At 35.5% G+C, this 22,060-nt stretch overlaps 1 protein-coding gene across 1 annotated transcript in view; it reads left to right on the top strand.

The window, feature by feature from the left end:
* Positions 1-14,522, top strand: part of GREM2 (gremlin 2, DAN family BMP antagonist) — a 136,663-nt gene extending 122,141 nt beyond the window's left edge. The window contains exon 2 of the mRNA XM_003767791.3: positions 10,840-14,522. Coding sequence (XP_003767839.1) covers positions 10,841-11,347 — 507 coding nt within the window. The 5' untranslated portion in view covers position 10,840 and the 3' untranslated portion in view covers positions 11,348-14,522. The remainder of the gene's footprint in view (positions 1-10,839) is intronic.
* The last annotated feature ends 7,538 nt before the right edge of the window (positions 14,523-22,060 follow it).

The following is a 22,060-nucleotide window of genomic DNA, read 5'->3' as shown; positions in this document are numbered from 1 at the left end:
ATTACTGTGCCTGAAATAGAAAGTGAAAACCAAGAGAGGATTTATGCATGTCAGCAGCATATAACAAAGTGGTATAGATAGATACATGAATGGGACAGGAATTACAGCCTGACTTAGAGGCAGCTAGATATGATGGGTTAGGTTCAGGGCATCAAGACAGCCCAATTAGATAGAGTGCTAATCATGGAATCAGGAAGACCTGAGTTCAATATGGTTTCAAATACTTACTAGGAGTGTGAACATAGGTAAGTTATTTAACCTTTATATGCTTCAGCTTCTTCATTTGTAAAATAGGGTAATACTAGCATCTACCTATTAGGGTTGTCATGAGAATCAAATGAGATAATTATAAAGTGCTTAGTACAGTGCCTGGCATATAGTAGGTGCTATATAAGTGCTAATTATTACATAAACTCCTCAGATAACACTTAGCAGGACCAGGTTCCTCTCAAGCCTGAAAATGTGGTTTCCAGGAAACTGTATCCAAAGTATGTGTATTGTCTCATGTTTGCTTTAGTTTATTTAAAAAAGAAAACAAAAAACATGAAGGCAGAAACAAAATTGACTTCCCTATATATCTACCTCTGTTTCTTTAGATAATTGTACCTAAGATCTATTGCATTTAATTATTTATTTCATTTCCATAAAAGTCATGTTATGAAAGAAAACATGAATCTCCTATCCAAATAAAAAAATCTCCAGAAAAATATATTTTTTAAAAGAGAGAGTATGCTTCAAACTGTATTAAAACACAATCTGTTTCTTCTCTAGATATGGATAGGATTTTTCATCATAAGTCCTTCAGAGTAATTATGGATCATTATACTGCTGAAAATAGCAAAATCATTCACAGTTGATCATTCCAGAATATTGCTATTACTTTATGTAGAGAACATTTCACTTTGAGTTCATGGAGGACTTTCCAGGTTTTTTTTTTTCCCCCGAAGAGCATCCTGCTCATCATTTCCCAAAGAACAATAATATTCTGTCACAAACACATAGCACAATTTATTTGTCCATTTCCCAATTGATGGGCATCCTTTCAATTTCTAATTATTTTGCCCTGAAAAGAGAGCTGTATAGCATTTAATTCTTTTTTTTTTTTTAATTTAATAGCCTTTTATTTACAGGTTATATGTATGGGTAACTTTACAGCATTGACAATTGCCAAACCTCTTGTTCCAATTTTTCCCCTCTTTCCCCCCACCCCCTCCTCCAGATGGCAGGATGACCAGTAGATGTTAAATATATTAAAATATAAATTAGATACACAATAAGTATACATGACCAAACCGTTATTTTGGTTTACAAAAAGAATCAAACTCTGAAATATTGTACAATTAGCCTGTGAAGGAAATCCAAAATGCAGGTGGGCAAAAATATAGGGAATGGGAATTCAATGTAATGGTTTTCAGTCATCACCCAGAGTTCTTTTGCTGGGCATAGCTGGTCCAGTTCATTACTGCTCCATTGGAAATGATTTGGTTGATCTCATTGCTGAGGATGGCCAGGTCCATCACAATTGGTCATCATATAGTATTGTTGTTGAAGTATATAATGCTCTCTTGGCCCTGATCATTTCACTCAACATCAGTTCGTGTAAGTCTCTTCAGGCCTTTCTGAAATCATCCTGTTGGTCATTTCTTACAGAACAATAATATTCCATAATATTCATATACCACAATTTATTCAGCCATTCTCCAATTGATGGGCATCCACTCAATTTCCATTTTCTAGTCACTACAAAGAAGGCTGCCACAAATTCGTGCACATACAGGTCCCTTTCTCTTCTTTAGTAGTAACACTGCTGGATCAAAGGGTATGCACAGTTTGGTAACTTTGAGCATAGTTCCAAATTAGCATTTAATTCTTAAGAGTTTACTATTTATTTTGGGTCTACTTTCCCTATATAGTTTTACTCTATCAGATCCAAATTATCTTTTCTCTGAACCCTTTGTAAATTTTGTAAACCCTCCCCAAATTTATGTCAGACTACTCTTTGTTTCTTCTCCTTGATTTCAAATTTTTGGAGAGGTTACATAGTCTCAGAATTTTCATCATTTCTAAGTCAACAATCAATTTTGTTTATTGCTCATGAATCAAATCTAGCATAGAATTTCTCTTTGTTCATTCCTCCACTTTTTGAAGAATGAAATCCTCATTAAGAAAGTTCAATAATTTATTTATTGTGTGCTTAGCTATCTGAGGTTATGTTCTTTTAAGTTAATTTAACTTTGGTCTCTGATACTAACAGATCTGACTCAAAGCATTTGAATCGATATCCTCTTGAATTTTTTTAAGAGTAGGCCTGTTGATGTTCATGTCATCCCTACTTCGTTAGCCTATCTAAGCCTTAGTTTACACTGAAATGAGTATACAAACTCAATCAAATAGGATCAAGAATTGAATTTTCATTTTTGTCACTGGATTCTTTTTGATGTCAAAGCCTTGGCTGCATTTCTGGAGACCAAGACATGAAAACTGGATCTCGTTCCAAAATTGCTGTAAGGTTATAAGCATGCAAATTGTTTTTAAGGAGAATAGCAATATAGACATAAGGTCTTAGATCCTGACAATTGGGACTCTGAGACATAATTAAATTTGTCTGAGGAACAAATATCTGGGTTATATAATTTCAATTTGTCTTTTCCAAACTGATGGATAGTAATAATATCAAAAGCATTTTGCATAGTGTTTTAAAATACACATATGTATTATTTCACTTGGTTTTTAAGATATGCCTGAGAACTAAGGTCAGATATAACCTTTCTTATTTTATCAATGTGTTAAATGGACTTAGCATAACTTAGACCTATTCAGTATGAGATCTTAACTGTGTCTTCTATATAGGATTTCTGGGTTTCTTGTCTCATTTCTTTTTTTCAATTCTCATCTAGAATGAAACTAGATGAGCTTTAAAAGCCATAAGTTAAATTCATAGGAAGTAGTGAAGTAAGTGTATGTAGCAGACTGGGAAAGGGCACTGAATTTAATATCAGAGGACAGGGCTTCCACTATTTCCTCCTTCAGACACCAACTATATGTAACTTTCATCAAGTCCCTTCTCTCACAGGCTTGGTGCCCTCATCTGTGAAATTGAAAAAATAAAACCCGCATTATCTAACTCAAAGGAATATTTTGAGTAAAGTGCTATAGAAAAATGGATTAAAAGCATTATTATTTCCCTAAATGACTTGGCAACATTCATGTAGTTCATAAGAACTGAGATTTTAATGTAGTTCTGTCTCACCCCCACCTAGTGCGCTTTCAGTGACATCACAGATGACTCCTTTGACATATCATTGCCTATCATAAAGGTTCATAGCTATTGGGCAGTGACTAGAGATCAATAGATTTTTTTTTTCTCCTTGCAAGCTGCTTTGAAGGACTCAAAGGTCAACTTCACTGGGGTGTGCTGAACCAGGAAAAAGAGAAAAAGGAAAGAATTCTTCATGTGTACTAGAGAAAGTACAAAGGGGAAATGGGTCTGCCACTCTTTGGTTTATCACCATCTCCACGAATAGTCACACTATATACAAAGCAAATGCAGCGTGAAGCAATGAGCAACATACCGGGTGGGTCAAATGGGGTGCATGAGTAGCATGTTTTTGATTTTGTGGAAAGCATTTTAAGCAGGCCTCTTTAATTTTTACATATACAAATGCAGAAAACTCTGCTCTGGGCCAAGTGGAAATGGTTGTTCAAAAACTTGTCTTCAACACACAAGACTAATGCTGGGGGAAAGGAGTACGTTGGTGGAGGATAACTGACATTTTTTTTCCTCCTCTTATTTCAGCAGCATTATTCTCTTGGGTATGATCTTTAAAAACAAACCAAAAAAAAAAAACAAAAAAAAAACAAAAAACCTGTTTATTGGAAAAAATTAGACAACATAACAGCTCTGCAGAACAATGTTCCTGAATTTAAAAAAAAAAAAAAAGTCTTAGAAAATTTATCACCATTGTGATCTTTGCTTCAATAAAAGTAATGACTTCCCCCCCACCTCCACCCCTAGAGAGTTCTTAGATTACCCTAGGATTCAACTCCACATTCCTCATAACATCCCGATAGATCAGGGTGATGGCAAGTACCATTAACACTGTTTTACAGAGGAGAAAATCAAGAAACAGAAAAGTGACTCATAGTTTGGGCAGATGGAAGGACAAATCTTTCTCCTAACTCCTACTTCTTTTGCATTTCCCCAGATCATGCATTTCCCACTTCCTACCACTCATTTTGATTTATTTTTTCTGAATTAGATTCCCAAACTTCGAACAAAAAACAAACAAATGAACAACAACAAAAAAAAACACAACAACAACAACAAAAAAAAAAGCCAGATGAGAGATGCCAGTATCAGGTTTCACCTGATATTAAAAAAAGAAAAAAAGAAAAGAAAAGAAAACAGAAGGAAAATGAACTGGCTTGATTCTTTTATGGTTGGAAACGTCTTTAGAGAACATAATCTCATATTTCCAAGAAGGAATCAAACCTCTCCTGGAGAGAAATGACACTCCTCATTCCACTTGGGTAGTTTTACATGGAAGAGTAGATGAAGAAATTTGTACTTTTTTCCTCTTGAATCATGCAGGGTACTCTGGTCATTTTACTATGACTTGCCTGCCATTAATAACTTTCAGTCTTTCTTTACTACAGCATACAAATTTACATGCAATATTTCTTATTTTGTATTTCTTTCATTAGGAATAGATTAAATTCCGCTATTCTTCTTCATATAGTTATAGCACCGTCAGACACAGGTGTTAAATTCTATATCCTTTTTCTATCTTATCCTTTAAATAGAAGTTTTACAGAGCAAGTAACTCTTCTCTCATTGCCAAAGTGACTCCCAAAATAGGAATAATGAACTTTACTGCACAAGTAGACTTGGTCAATTGATCAAGAAAGATTGAAACAGAGTTGAAACTAAGTTAGACAAAGTGGACAGCTTCCTTGGGAAAAACAGAAAATGGATTATAATGTGATAGCTCTTCTATGTAAATCAGAAAGATTTGAGTTCAAATCCTGCCTTCAGAAACTTGTTAACTATACTAATCTGGTCAAGTCACTTTATATCTATCTCAATTTTCTCTTTTGTAAAATGAAACAATAATAGCAACCTCTGAAGTTATTTTCAGGATAATATATAATTGTGTATTTTGAGTGCTTTGCAAAACTTAAAGACTTATATAAATAGCAGTAAGAACAAAACTCAGATAATTCAGGTTTAGAGAATTGAGGACTTCAGAGGGAAAAGGAATAAGTTATATTTGACTAAGAAGCAATATGATATGGAACACAAGCTTAATGCAGGGAATTAGAAGAAAGTCCCCATCCCTTATGTTCATGTAAGTCAAGTAGCATTATGACATGATTCAACCATGGTTCTCTTCAACAATCAGATGATTCTAATGAATTCCAATTGTTCAGTGATGAAGAGAGCCAACTACATCCAAAGAGAGGACCAGGGCAACTGAGCATTTTCCACTCTTTTTGTTGTCATTTGCTTGCATTTTATTTTGATTCACTTTTTCTCTTGCATAGCATGAAAATTGTATAAATATGTATGTATATATTGGATTTAACATATATTTCTACCATGTTTGGCATATATTGGATTACTTGCCATCTAGGGGAGGGCATGAGGGAAGGGGGGAAAATTGGAACACAGCTTTTTTCAAGGGCTAATGTTGAAGAATTGTCCACATATATGTTTTGAAAAATAAAAAAACTTTAATAAAAAAATAAAAATAAAGTGAAATGATTCAACATCAGAAACTGATTAAATATTGAAATAATATTAAAAAGAGATAGAGGCATTAATATCTGCTTTGCTACTACATATGGACCATAGAACCTTTCTTATTTGCAGCTGAATTCTTCCATATAGGTTGTATTTCCTTTTAGAAGGTGAGCTGATTGAAAACAGAGACAAATCGTGTGATTTGAACCTAATATATACTTTATTCATTCATTTATTCTGTGGCAAAGAAGCCATAGGCACCCATCCTCCTACCTATTAGCCAAAGAATTTAACTCATATATGTAACACTATTTTTCAGAGGCAGAAATCCCTAGATATCCACACCTGCCAAAGGAATGATGATGACTTAGCACTCTTGTTTTCCTTTCCTTAAAGTCATAATCAGAATTGCCTCACTCCCCTGGTTCCAGGGGACCTTTTGCCTTGTACTATGACACTTCCTGATAGAAAATAATTTTAAACGACTACAATTAGAAAGATTTGAAAGGTGCTTCCTTTACTTGGCGTCTGATTTCAGAGACTAGGTGACTTTGGTACTGTCCAACCCTCTCTTGATAATTAAATAGCTTGCACCAAAAGCAACCCTTTATGATGAAAGGATTCCATGGTCTTTCTATTTGCACAAGCGTCTTTGTCCAGCCTAGTCTGCTTAGGCCATCTGCATTTATAGCCCTGGTTCCTCTGTGGATTGACAACATTGTCAGACCAGCAGGAGAGTTAATAAAACTAACAGGATTTATTTATGAGTTTCTCCATGTAACAGCTGAATACAAGATGTGAGGGCAGAATAAAGTATCCTCAGTGTTATAGATAATAGCTATTTCAAACATTTCTGAGAGGCCAATCATTTGTCTATCATCTCCTACTATGACCACCATCACCACCAAGTCTGATGCATTTCTAAATCCTGTTGATTCTACCTTGAGGAAACCTGTAACACTTGCCCCCTTCTCTCATCTTGTAAAATTACCAGCCTGTTCCAGTTCCTCATGGCTTCTTACCTGGACTGCTTTAACAGTTTACTGTCTACTCTGCCTTCACCCTCCCTGTCTCCTTTGCCTACCTGTCACTCCAGTGTTCACTTCAATAACTTCACCATTCTTTTATCCCATCGCATGGGCCCCTTTCATACTACAGGGGCCCCTTTCATACTACAGATGACAATCTATCTGTGCATTTTCATCTTTTATGATCCTTTCTCCATGTCCTTTTATATATCTTCCATCATGGGTGGTCCACACAATGTGCCTTTTTTTAAGTCTTGTAATAATACTACTTTAAATGCTCCCATGTAGTTACCAGAGCAATATGCAAACTATCCTGATCATCAGCTTGTTAGCCCTTGCTTTCATTATGTTTAGCCCATCTCCATGTTTAGTAATGTAACAATATATGATTATCTTTTTATACTGGTTCTTAAGCTCAATTCAAGTGCTAAACAAACTATGCACACAGCTGTCAAGCTAAATTTCCTAAGCAAAGATCTCATCACTCTCATGCCCCCAAACATCCAGCAGTTTTCTGTTGTCGCTAGGACAAAATATAAATTTCCTAACTTGTCCTACATGACTGCCTGGAATTATCAGTCTAAACTAGGAAGGAGCCTCAGAGGCCATCTACAATAGTCCAACCCTTAGTTTTTTGCTTTTTTTTTTTTTTTTTTTTAACAGATGAGATTATTAAGCTCTAAGAAGGTAAATACCTGTCCATGCTCACCCATGGAGTGAGCATCAGAGGAGGAATTGGAATCTAGGTGCAATCAGACCCAATGCTGATTCCAATTTGCCAATCTATACTGTTCCAAACTCTTCCACTATACACTGAAGAACTGTTAATTAATAACCAATGTTACAGCTAAATTAGAATATAAACTATTTGCCTGACTTGATAAAACTGGTGGCAAAGTACAGCACATATTGGCCTGGGAGTCAGGACTATCTTGGCGCATATTCTTCCTGAGCCATTTGCTAGCTATGATTGTGAACAAATCACTTAATTTTACTCAGCATCTATAAAATGAGTAGGCTGAGTATAGCAGGTTCAAATCATGTTAGGATAGCTACGTGGTACAGTAGACAGAGTGCTAGGTACTTGCTGGCCCAGATACTTATTAGCTATGTGACTCTGGGGAAGTCATTTATCCTGTTTGCCTCAATTTTCTCATCTCTAAAATGAATTTGAGAGAGAAATGGCAAACCACCCCCAATAACTTTAGAAGAAAACCCCAAATGGGGTTAGGAAGAGTCAGATACAACTGAGATGACTTAATAATAATTATGACATGTTGGGCTATATTTGCCTATATTCATATAGACACTTATACCCAGCATGGACCTATCCTTCGTGTGGCCTTTTCAGATTCCTTTTCTTTCTGCAAGGCTCTGATAAAAGGCCATTTTTCAAATGAACTATTTATTCTCTGATCTCCATCAAACCAGTGTTTCTTTCTCAAACAATTTTAGAGCATTCTATCCAATATCTCCTTTACCCTGTCCCGTACTGTGTTCTGCTTACCTCTAATATTGGCCACTGCCCTATTATTACTTAAGCTTCTTTAGAGAAAGACTGTGCAGTCACATTCCCAGCACCTACCAGGATGTTTTGCACATTAATAGGTTTTAGTCAATATCTATTTATTGAGTCAAAATCCAAGAGAAATAGACTAGGAAATTTGGATAACTGCATGAAATTCTTCCTATTCTCTAGGAACTGAGAGTGGTTATAGAACTAAACTACTGAAAAGCACACTCTCTTCCATTTCAATTCTGAACACATACTTTAAAAAGGCCATGGGGAGCAGCTGTCTCATACTATCCCTTAAGGTCTCTGAATGGACAATTAAGGAAAAACTGTAAAAGCAGAAGAGTTTTTAGTATACCTTCCTTCATTATCAATTTTTTTTCCCTTTTTGGTAATGGGCAAAAATACGATTTGAAAGAAAGAGAAAAGAGGAGACGAGAAAGGAGAAACTGAATTTGTTTCACACAATTTAGACTGACCTCATTATATTTTCTTCTTATCAACATCATTTTCTTTTTCTGAGAAATTCAGCAGCTTCTTTTCTTCTTGAGCTCTTATAAGAAATAATTTCTAAGGAGGATCATTAATCTTTTACAAATGTTAAAAAAAAATGATGTGCCCAAGAAAAGCAGATCTATTAACCACCCAAAAAAAGATTTATCCCAACTGGCTGAATATATTTCAATGCAATTCTCAAAGACAATAATTAGGATATTCTGAGGGAAACAGATTTTTGTTCTATCTATGATACATGTTTGTTTTGGGCTCTGGGGTAAATGGAAGAGGGCTTGATTTTGCAAATGTTTCCTGGCTTCAGCTTATCAAGTTTGGGTCATATTTACTTAGAATGCCAATAATTTTGGAAATTATTAAACAAAGAATGCTTTCCTTTTAAGAAACTAATGAGAAATCAAATCACTCTAAAAATATAATGAGATAATTGAACTTCATGGGTCATATATTTTATGAACATTTAAGAGGTGTGACTGCTTTTATATGGGTCTTTTGTGCACAGAAATAATGAGGTATAGAAAAAAAAAAGCCTTTAAAAATTTGGCCTAAAACTTTCAAAAATATTATTTACTAGAACTTAAAAAAATTATCCCATTCCTCATCTTTGATTCTTCATTTTCCCTTGTCTTTTTTCTTTACTCTCTTGTCCTCAGTCAAAATCCACTAGATACTTTTATATCCAGTCATCATAATTATGTCTTCAATGTCCATGTTTAATGTCTTGCTCAACTAAGTACTATATCAAATTTGCTCCTGAATTTCCTACTGGATAGAAAAGATAATGACAAAAAGATATAACAAGGAAATTTATCAAACTTTTCCATTAATACTTGCCTATTATGCAAGAAGAATAAATATTTCTTGAATTTGTTTAGTTTAATGTAATGCTGTACAGAATTTCTGAGGTGGAAGAGATCAGTCCAGCTAAACTATGTAATTATTGTGTTTTCTGGGGAGGCAGAATGATAAGAGGGTTGCGCTAGATGCCCTCTGGAGTGCCTTTTACATTTCAGTATATGATCCTCACTTTTTGTTCTTCATTCTAAATCCATTTGCCCTTTCTCAACCAATTTCTTCTTTTTATATGTCTTTTTCTACATATTTTGTAATGTATCTTCATTAAATATCTCTAAAAAGCTAGATCACCATTTATCTCATATAGTATCCAGAATAATAGAGTATATATAATAATACTCAATAAAAACTTTAGAAGATGATAATAATGCTTTCATTTATGGAAAGGAAAAAAGTAATTTATGGGGTGAGGTAACAATAATTAATAGTTTATATTTAAGTAATGCTTTATGGTAATTCCTAAATGTATTATGATTCCACTTTACACATGAGAAAAAGGAGGTATATAAAGGTCAACTCGTGTATGCTCATGCCTTCAATCCCAAGAAAAGTTAGGTTCTTTAATTTTTTTTTCCAGTTCATTGGTCCATTTTAATTTTTCCTTACATAGTAAGTAATATCTAGGACACTGCAATTTTTAATTGTTCAGCAGGTAGTCAATAGTTATGTTTACTTGTTCTGTGACCCCTTTTACACCTAATTAAATGAACTTGCCTTAGGTACACCTGGCATCTCCCCTTCCCTGGAATTCTCTTCCTCCTAACTTTGACATCCTATCTTCCTTCCGGTCTCAGTTAAACTCTCAATTGCAGGAAGTTTTTCTCACTCCTCTTCAACACTGACATCTTCCCTCTTAATTTACCTTACATTTGCCTTGTATACATTTTGTATAATAGTAATTATTTGCATGTTGACTCTTCCATCAGCCTGTGCACTTATTGACCTTTTCCGTATGTCCTTGAATCCCCAGTGCCTGGGTATAGTAAGTACTTAACAAACGCTAGTTTCTCACTGAGTCAATTTTAGTTCAGGCCTACAAGCCTATTCTTTTCTCTCTTGAACTATGACTCTTACAGGGTCTTGATGCTTCTCATTGATGTCTACAAAAGCTTAGGTTGGAAATAAGTACCAATTCCTCCCTGTCCTTCCTAATCAATGTTTATAATTTTCCTCTTTTCCCATTACAGAATGGTTTGGAAACTTTCTTTCTCTTTGTTCCTGGTGGCTATGCTGATGAAGGTGGCGGAAGCTCGGAAAAACCGGCCCCCGGGAGCCATCCCCTCCCCATACAAGGACAGCAGCAGCAACAACTCCGAGAGGTGGCAACATCAGATGAAGGAAGTGCTGGCTTCTAGCCAGGAGGCCTTAGTAGTCACCGAGCGGAAATATCTGAAGAGCGACTGGTGTAAGACGCAGCCCCTAAGGCAGACGGTCAGCGAAGAAGGCTGTCGGAGCCGCACCATCCTCAACCGCTTCTGTTATGGCCAGTGCAACTCCTTTTACATCCCTCGGCACGTGAAGAAGGAGGAAGAGTCCTTCCAGTCTTGTGCTTTTTGTAAGCCCCAGCGGGTCACTTCTGTACTGGTAGAACTAGAGTGCCCGGGGCAGGACCCCCCATATCGACACAAAAAGATTCAGAAGGTAAAGCAGTGCCGGTGCATGTCTGTGAACCTCAGTGACTCAGACAAACAGTGAATGGCCTCAGTGGCAGAATGCTGCTCAGCATTTGGGGGGACCCCTCACCCCACCTCCTGTCAGATTTGCTGCTGCCTCTATCCCTTTCCTCTGAGCAGATTCACGCACTGGCTGGACCCTTCCCTTTCAGCAGGCAGTTCTCTGGGGGATGCAGGTTTCCGTGTCACCTTGACCGGAAATAGAAGCTTGGCTTATGTGTTCCCAGGTGCCCCTTGGCAAGATTCCTGCATCTAAGACCAGCCTGTGAAGCAAGCCCTAAGGAAGAAGATGGAAAATAGTTACCAACCAAAAAGAAAGAAAGAAATTGGAAGGATATTTTAGGTGATGCACTGTTAAATCCAGCATTAATGTTTCCACTGTGTGGGAAAAGAAAAGAAAAGAAATATATCTCCTCAACCCTACACTCCGACCATATCCATGTGAAGTGAAAGATGTCTCTATGGCTTCACTGTCACTGGATTTCCCAACTGGGAACTTTTCACTTTGTGGATTTCATGCCACCACTGCTGCCTGAGGCTGTGATGTAGACAAGCACATGGTTCAAATAAAAACAAAATGAAATTATGGAGAGACTCTTGACAAGCTTGTTGCAAGAAGAAGCTGGAAGCCCTTTGAACCAAGGATTTGGCTTCCCTAGGGGACCTTGCTCAAGTCACAGGATTGTAGTATCATAATTCTAGAGCTGGAAGGGACCTTTCAGGTCATCTAGTCCAATCCTCTTATTTGACAAATGAGGAAACTGAGACTCTGAGAGGTAAAGTGATTAGGCTGAAGTCACCCAAGTCAGTATTAGAGGCAGGGTTTGAATATGGTTCTCTGACTCCAGATTTACTGTACCACACTGCCTTCTTCCTCCCACCCTAAAATATGGGTCAATGTAAACTTCCTCACCTTTTTTTTTATTGTTGCTTCCCTTCCTCCCAATTCATGGACTTGAGACAGATTTTGGTTTTGCATGCTTTGTTGCTGCAGTTAAAAATATTACACACAAAGGTCTCTACATTAACGCTGGTTTTTATAATCAACCTGTAGTAAAGAGCTGTTAAAAGTATAATCATCCTATCCAAGTATTGTTTCACGTGTCAATTTTGACTCTGGCATTGGATAACAATTCTGAGTAAACACCAAGTAGCTGGGGTTGGAATCTTCCTCCACATAGACCAGTTTCATGGTAGCTAGAGATGCAGATGCTTGCCACTCAGAAGTATTTCCCAATCAGCTATTCATTGCTAAATATCTATGCTTGGGGATAGGCAGGGTGGGGAAAACACTAATTTCACTTAAGGTACTAGAGCATCTTGACACAGGGTTGGGGGGAAAGGGGGAGGATTTGGGTGAGAATGAATGGGGTTAATTGTTAAATTGAATAACAAAAGCCCCCTTAACTTTTGAAGTGTTTAGATTAGAAAAAAGAACACTATTTTCACTGCCATGACACTAAGCATAGACCTTTCCTGCTAAAACAAAAAAGAAAGGGGAATTTAAGAGACAAAGGATTTGGGACATTTTTCTATGCAGACATAAATGAACAATGAAATACATCCAATTAAAGCTAAGTTAAGCCATTAAATCGGGGATTTTAACCCCTCCCTTTTTTTACATGTCATGATTCTTTTTGGTAATCTAATGAAGCCTATGAATTCTTCTCATAATAAATATTGTTTTAAAATCATAATGAAAGGAAACTCTAAATTTCAATTGAAAATTAGTAGAAAAAATAATTTTAACTTAAAAAATATTCATTCATCTTCTAAAATACCCTGAAATTACCCACAGACCCTTTGAGAGTCCAAGGATTTTGGGTTAGGAACCTGGATATTAAAGAATAGAATATAAAGAATAGCATGGGAGTTACAGGGACAAAATTTTTACCTTTTCAAATAGACACTCATTTTCATAGTGACATATATATATGTATGTATATATATATATATATATATATATATATATATATATATATATAATTTTCTGCATTAGTTATTTGGCTTATAAAAATTTAGGCAACTGAAATGATTATTTAAATTTATCAAATATTTATTTTAAGTTCCTATTTACTTATACAACTTACCACAGTAGACAGTGGAGTTAAAGAGACATTTTTTTTTCCAAAAATATTTTCAAAATACAAGAGTCTCAAGGAGCTATCAAGCTTTTTTTAGATTCTTTTTTAGGTTGCAACAATACCCTATTTCTGTTTGTGAGAAAGAGTATTTATAAACTCTTACAGATGGGAAAGAGTTGCATCTTTATTGGACTTAGCATCTTCTGAAACAATTTTGAGTAATTTCTCAAGAAGTGATCCTCTTGTTTCTGCAGTTTAAATTGTTAAGACATTCCTGCTAAGGAAGTTCACAATGACTTAGTTCCCTGTTCCATGAGAGAAATACTGTCTAAAACTGTGAGGATAATTTTTCTGGAATTCATCTATTGAATTTAAAAGGGTCTTTACAGGATTTCAGGGGGAAGCCTAGGGATCTAGAAGTCAATATGCTGCTTCCTTTCCCAGCCTCACTGCTTTAATTTCTATCAATGATTTGTATTTATGAGGATGGGGAATGTAGTACTGAAAAGATAGTTGACTTCCACACCAGCCTTTGACATGCTTCTCAATTAAACACATGGTGGCCCCTAAAGGAGCAGCACTAAATTACAATATTGGTAAGGTAGCTAGGGAGTAAGGGTAAAAATAGGCAGATGAGAGCAGCAGAGGGAGGAGCATGGGCAAATCCTACCTAACTTCAGAACCGACATTCTTATACCTAGTGTTGTACTAAAAGTAAAATTCTGAGATTATGAAGGTCAGCAGAAAAGTTATGTAAGGAAGTAGTTCTGAGATGCCTACATGGGCATCTTTTTGAGACTCTCTTATAAAGCCAATCCCTGTGACCAAGTTAGCAGAAGATCATGCAGATTAAGCTATACATAAACACAACACAAACGTGCACACTCTCCAGGGGTATCAATAAAAGCAATATGATATGCTGCAGTGTGAAGCCCTTTCTGGAGATTATTGTATGTAAAAACTAAGTTTACCTTATAATGGTTCAAACTGTATTTAATTGTTTGTGTTTTTTGTTTTACAAATGAAGAAAAAAGCTATAAGTATAATGTAATTATTTTATAGGTGTACTATTAAATTATAGAACAAATAAAGATACTCTAGGATTATATGTAATCAAAGTCTCATTGTCCTGTAGAAGGTTAATTGGGAAGTTGTTCCGGGTGGTGTGCTCAAGAGACCCAAACCTGTTCTGGACACAAAAGTTAATCAAAGGCTGGGAATCTAGGATGATGATAGCTGTGGGCAAAATGGCAGGGCAGTCATGGAGAAGAAATTATCTGGGATGGTTTTCTAGGGGGAGAAATGGGTGACTTTAAAGTGAGACTCTAAAGTGAGAGTCTAGATTCAAATCCTAACTGACATGAAAAACTGAGTAACTATGGGAAAGTTAGTCAGTTAAGTATGTATGAAGAGATAAATAAAAGTTTAAAAAAATATGGTCTCTACCTTCAAGAAGCTCAAATTCTTATGAAAACAAGATGAAAATTTCTGTGTACATTTAAGATGTATAAATACAAGAGGGAAGAGGGTGGAGGGATCAAGATGTCTTGCAGAAGGAAGAGTTTGCCTTGAATATTGAAAGGTGCATGAGAAGCTAGGAAATAGAAGTGAGGAGAAAGAATCTTTCAGGCATAGGGCACAGCCAGGCAAAAAGTCATGTTGTAGAGAGAGAATGTCATATTTGAGTAATATTCAGAAGATTGAATTATAAAATTTATCCAAGTGAGTTAAGTGTGAGAAGACTATAAAGATGATAAGAGGACAGGTTGCAAAAAGATTTAAATACCAAATAATGAAGTTTATATTTGATACTAGAGGTAATAAATAACCACTGCAATTTACTGGAGAGGGGGAGGGAGTGACATGATCAAATCTCTGTTTTAGGGAAACAACTTTGGTAGCTGATTGAAGAATGTATTCAAGTATGGAATGATTTGAGGCAGGAAAACAACAAAGTAGAGGATATTGTCATATTTCAGGTATGAAATAATGAGGGCCTATGCAAGAGTAGTAGTAGCCACATGAGTAGGAAGAAGGGAACATAGACAAAAGATGTTGCAAAAGTAGAAGTGACATAATTTAACAACATTTTGGATATGTTGGGTGGATATGACAAATTAAAGATGACAGTGACCTTGTAAGCCTGGGTGAATGGGAAAATGGTGGTATTCTTAAAGGTATCAGCAAATTGGGAAAAGGGAGAGGGTTTGACACAATAAAACCCAATGCTATTTTGCTTATCTGTTGTTTGAGTTGCCTAAGGCAATTTGAGATGTCTAAAAAGGATTTATTTAGTTATATAAATTCTCTAGGTTGAATTTTTTCACCTGCAAAATGAAGAAGTTTGCATTAAATGATTTCTGAGGTTCCTTCCACTTTTAAACGTGGTATTTATTTAAATTCTGTTTACATAATTGGAAACTGAGGCCCAGAAAGCTTAAGTGACTTGTTCAAGATCACAAAGGTAGTAAGTGGCAAAACAGGGATTTTGAGAGCAGGTTCTTTGCTATTACAAACAGGATTCTTTCCCCCATGTCTCCATAAAAAGAGTACTGGTTTCTGCTTCCTTCTGCAAGACATCTATCCCAGTCCCTCTTGTATTTATACATCTTAAATGTACACAGCAATTTCCATCTTGTCTTCATAAGAATAAGTTGTGGAAAGAGGTCATATCTTCTCTACTTTTGTCTTTAGAGCCTCCATACCTCATATTTGCCTTTGATGTACTTTCATTTCCCAAACAATAAATAGACAACTTATCCTAATATGTCTTCAAATTATACATTTTTATGGTTTGAGCACTTCCAGATTTCCTTTCCCATGATAATCCTACCTTTTCTAGTGGATGATTCAGCGATGATTCGAGAAATTAGAATTTCCATTCAGGAAAAATAAAACACTTAAAAAAAACTGAAGAAGGTTACTTTGGGTCATGCTCATCAATAAGATTCAATAAAACTATTTAATGATTTTATATTTGTTGATAATAACGAAAACCTAGTTTCAAGTGAAAAACTCCAATATATTTGTTTCTAAAGTTTCCAAACTGGTTTCTCAATTATTCATTAAATGAAAATTAATATGAAGAAGCAACTCATCAACAAAGGGGAAAAGCAAAAAGAAAAATCATGAAGTTGTTTGCAGTCACCAACTTGCTATCTGAATGGAATGTTTGATGATTAAGCTTTCCAGAAAGATTGTTGGAAATGGAATTTTTTTCCCCTTAAATAATACCATGGGAGTACATGTAAAAAACTAAATAATAAAAATAGGCTTTTATATTTTTGAACAATTCCTAACACATCCACCCATCCACTACATTTATTACCCATGTCCCCTAGGGATGTAAGAATAGCAGTCCCAATCAAGAAAACACTTATGAAATCCTTTTAATGTGCAAAGCATTACAGTAATGCTATTTCTTAAATTAATTCCCCCCCCCCAGATGCCCATGAATACTAGGATAATCACTGACTTTAAACCACTTGCTATGAACAAGGTAACTTAGAAACCATGAGGCCATCTTTCCTGTAAGAATTATGGAATCTTATAGAAGGGACCTTAGAGGTCAGTTAGTTCAATGTCTACCTGAATTAGGAATTCTTTAGTATCACCATTCTTTCAATCAATCAAGGTTGAAACCTTGGGTAATAGTTCATCCTCACCATGTTCCCTACTACCCCAATACAAATGATTGAAAGTCATAATGCTTTCATCTCCACACTATTTCTCTTTTTTCACTTCTAATTATCACACCCTCTGCCAACATTCTAGTTTGTACCCTAGTTTGCCTGGGCAAAATCATTCTAAATATTGTCCCTGGTAAATCCCATTCCAGCCTTCACTTCAAAATGCATAGAGAATGATTAAGAATTTCCTTATTCATTATTGAAGCCACCATATAGCATTTATTGTGTGCCATGCCTTTTGCTAAGTGCTTGGGATATAAAGTAAAGCCAAAATAACAACAACAATATAGGATACCTGCCTTCTAAAAGTTTAGAGTCTACTTGAGATACTATATAAACAACTATGGACAAAAATACAATATGCAAAATAGTTGGAGATAATCAATGAAGGAAAGGCAATTTTTAACTGCTTCCATTGTTTGAAAGTTGTTTTTTGTTTGTTTGTTTGTTTGTTTTTGTTTTTTAACCAAGCAGGTCATGCTCTAACTAATTTTGCCTTCTAGAGACAAATAGAATGAGGCAAATCCTTCTTTTACATGATAACTCTTCCAACACTTGGCCCTGATCAAGCTTTTAGGGCATATTGAGTTGAAAGAGTGCAGAAGGGAATAAACAACATGAAGAATTGAAACATGGGAGATGTGTCTGTATTCAGCACAAAAGATGCTAGCTAAATTTTAGTATTCTAGATAATTCAAGAGATCTTCGGTGTATTGATGTAGGTAATTTCTCCAAAAATGTTGATATGCAGCCTCACCAAGCCTTCCTAACCTACACAAATTCTTGTCTGTATCCTACTGTACGTCCTTCAAAGAAGTATCAATCTTAAATTTTAGATATATCCTTCCTAGGAAATTTTGATAGATTCTGAGCTGGGTGCTGAGGGTACAAAAATATTCCCTGCATTCAAAAATTCTTCTCTCTAAACATAAATAAATTTGTCTAGTCTTTACAAATCTCCGTGAACCTGATGACAAGGCTTAAGATCCTAGAAAAGTATTGTCATACTCACACAGAAACTAATTCTTTTTTATCTGCACATTGGCTTAAAAAACAAACCACAAATCAAGATAATCTGTTTTATTGTATTTTTAAAAATTCTGTTAAATATTTCCCAATTACATTTTAATCTGGTTTAAACACATGTGGGAGTTCATGTGGAGATAGAAGCAGATAGGAACAATGAGAAACAATGGTGTCAATGGTATCCGTTAAAAGGATACAGTAATATAGTGACTAATTCTAATATTCATGTTAGCTGAATGATGCTAACTACTGCAGCAGAGTGCTGTGAGTCAGTCATAAAATTATGTTATCATAGGGCTGGTAGAGAACTATAAAAGTTTGGCTAGTTTTTTTTTTTTTTTTTTTTTTTTTCCTGCAGTTTTTCTTTAAGAATGTAACCTTTATATTACCTCAGACAAATGGACAATCTACTACTTTAAAATGTTAGGAAGGTGATTCCATTATACCTGATCCATACTAATGACCTTGATCAAAAATAAATTGCCTTTTGCTGAAAAGTTCCCAAAAAATTAAAGCTTCCTATCACTCAAAGAGTAATGGAGAGGTAAATGATCACAGTCACTAAGTTATAACATTATGGAAAAGAGCAGGAGATTCATTAAAACTATTATTAAAGAAACATGGTCCCCTATGCCTTGAATGCTTTCTCTACTTTACCCCTCTAACTCTTTAAACACCCATGACCCTTCAAGTCCCAGCTCAAATAGATAGGATATTAGACATAGTCAGAAAGACATAGGCTCAAATACTACTTTAAACATATACTAGCTGTGTGAACTTGTCCTCAGTTTCCTAATGTATAAAATGAAAAGGCTGGATTCAACAATCTCTTAGATGCTTTTCAGCTGTAAATATGACTTCTTCCTCTTTCAGAAGGCAAGAAAAAGAGACAAAGATCACTCCAATCCTGAGAGAACAATGAATAATAAATACTTCCCATTTAGCTCAGTTATTCTAGGAGAACATTTCCATACATTTTCTTTTTTTTTTCTTTATTGATCCTCTATTCTCATCCTCTCCATACTTCTGCTAAACCATCCTTTCTTCTAAATTGTCTCCTTACCAAGATTTCCTATAGTAAATAGTGGGGGGAAAATTCATACCTCAATTCCTAATATAATAAAATATAGATATCAAGTTGAGTTAACAAAGAATTTGTTAATTACCTTCTATGTATCAGGCACTGTTCTAAGTGTTTAGGGATACAAAGAAAGACAGATCCTCCTCAAAGAGTCTATATTCTAATAGGAGAAACAACCTACAATTAGATATATGCAAGATATATATATACAATTTACAACCAGATACATATAAGATACTCATATAGATAGATAGATAGATATCAAAAGGAGGAAATAACATTAAGGGGAAATGGGAAGGGCATCTAGCCTCAAGTGGGATTTGAGCTGAGACTTATAGGAAGGCTCAAGAGGTAGAGGTGGAGAAGGAGAGAATCCCAGGAGCAAGAGACAGCCATGAAAAGAAAAGGAAAGGTATCTAAAGACATTGACTTATTGGGTAATTCTGACTATGTGTATAATTTTTATATTATATTAAATGGAAAGAAGTAAGGAAAGGTAAGAAGGAGTCAGGGTGTGAGGGGCTTGAAAAGTAAAACAGAACTTTTTATATAAGATCTTAGAGATAATAAGAAGACTATAGACTTTTTTAAAACTCAGATCTGGGTCTCAGGAAGATTGCTTTGGCAGTTCAGTGGAGATTGTAGTAGAGTATTGAACTTGAAATCAGATCTGAATTCAAATTCTTATATGCTTGGTTGTCCTTATTTTATTTTATAAGTCATGGTGAAGAGGTTTAGGGTTCCTAGTGGTCAGGGAACCAAATGAAGAGGTTCAGGATTGTGTCCCCAAATGATGAGATTTGGCGCAGGGCTTAGAGTTGTGGGAACCCCTTTAGTCAGCGCAGAGGTCCTTTGTAAAGGAATTTACGAATCGGAAAAGCTAGACAGGCAAAAAGAAGTTTATTATTGGCATTGGGAAGTCAGCCTTTGTTATGCATGAATAGAAAGACTGAATTTCTAGGTGGCAGGGTCCCAACAGAGGGGTATAAAATATCTAGTGGAGGAGTCCTGGCAGAGAGAGAGTTTCTGACAGAGAAATCATCTAGCAGAGAAATCCATCAACTATTCCATCAACTTAACATACTGTCTTTCACACTTATACCCTATTTTTGCAATTTAACATCTACCCTATCCTATAATTTTCTTTTAAAATTCTTAGATATTTTAAAGGTTCATCTTAGGTCAACTTTCTGTTGCCCTAAGGGAGATAAAGGGGGCATAATCCTGTTAGGAAAATAGAGAGATAAAGATAAGGGAGTAATGTTGAAGGAGAATATTATTTCAGCGGGCAGAGGGTTTCAGCTTATGTCAAGGGGAGAGAGAGGTTCCTTGGCATGGCAAAAAAAAAAAAAAAAAAAAAAAGTTTAAAATTGCCATTTTTATAAGGAAATCTGAGACAGAAGTTTCAACCTAATAAGATTCCCTCAGTGTTGTCACTGCCCTCAAGTCTAGATGAGACCACTTTTTGGGAATGGTTTTGAGCCAATTTTCAGCTCAATAGGGGTCAAGTGATCTCCAGCTAAATGAGAATACTTCAACTAGTCTCACCAGGATAAACCATTTTATCTTGACATCTTGGGGCAGGTCTTTTGCAGAGGCAGAGTTCAAGGAGAATTTTTTCTTCAAGTAGCTTCTCAAGTGCTTTACCTCATGGCTCACCCCCAAAGTCAAAGAGAGAGAAAGATAAAGAGTTTCGGGGTTCCTCTCATCAATGGGATCTTTCTATGTTTCAGATTCCTCCTTTGTACAATGGAGATAACTTAAATCATAATGATGTTATTAGGATAAAATGATATCATTTATATGTAAGCCTTTGCAAACCTTAAAGCACAATATAAACATTAGCTCATCCTTAAATACTTGAGGCAGAGTTTTGACACTTCTTTTTAGGTGTGTTCACTTTCAAGATTGATCTTCCATCTAGAAACCAGAAAAACTATGCTATTTTACATCCAGGTAATCTGATCTTAATTCTCTCTGCTTCCACAAAAGTCCATAGAGGTATAGAAATTTTTAGTTTAAAAAATATTTTTTTTAAAACCAACCTAGGAAAAAGGATGGTTATTCAAGAATTATCGAATAAGAAAACTAAGAATCTTGGAGCTTCTGACTTGCATATACTCAGGAAGTTGCAGAAGTGACCCTTAGACTCCAATCTTCCCTAGATCCTCTACTCCTACAACATTGCCATTTCAAAGTGTCCTTATGGCAGTTTAGCGAAAGGAAAGCTATCATAAAAGAAAGGAAATCCAAGTGTAGATATTATTCAACTGCAAATCACAGTAATTCAAAGTCTCATAATGGATGTATTACTAAATGCCAGTATAGCTTTTGGGGGACAGTTCAAATAGGGCTACCATACATTCTTTTTGTCTTAGGTTGAAATAGTTTCTTTGCACTAGAATAATATCTGTTTAATGGAATGATATCAAAGAAGTGACATATAAAATACCTGCAGCACTATCCTGTCTACAATCATAAGAGATAGTACAGAAGCAAGAGGAGAGATGGGTGCCCAGGGAACTCAGATTTGAATGCCTACTCTGCCACTATTTAAATCAAGTCAAATCAATCCAATAAACCTTTAGTAAATAATTATTACTATTTATCTAAAGTACTATGCTAGTCATGGAGGAAACAAAGATAAAATATGGATAAGTTCTTGCCTTCAGGAAGCTTACATTTTATTAAGGGTGAGTGGGTATACTAAATGGATGTCTATTTTTAAAAAATGATAGGTGAAAATTATGGGGATGGGTCAAAAATATTTAAGTAAATTGCTTTAAGAAAATTAGAAGATACTGAGAGCTGGGATATGGATCACCATGGGTTTATTACAGAAAGTTGACCTAAGA

This window comes from Sarcophilus harrisii, chromosome 4 (genome assembly GCF_902635505.1).
Source record: "Sarcophilus harrisii chromosome 4, mSarHar1.11, whole genome shotgun sequence".
Lineage (NCBI taxonomy): Eukaryota > Metazoa > Chordata > Mammalia > Dasyuromorphia > Dasyuridae > Sarcophilus > Sarcophilus harrisii.
This window is presented reverse-complemented; position numbering and strand designations above follow the sequence as displayed.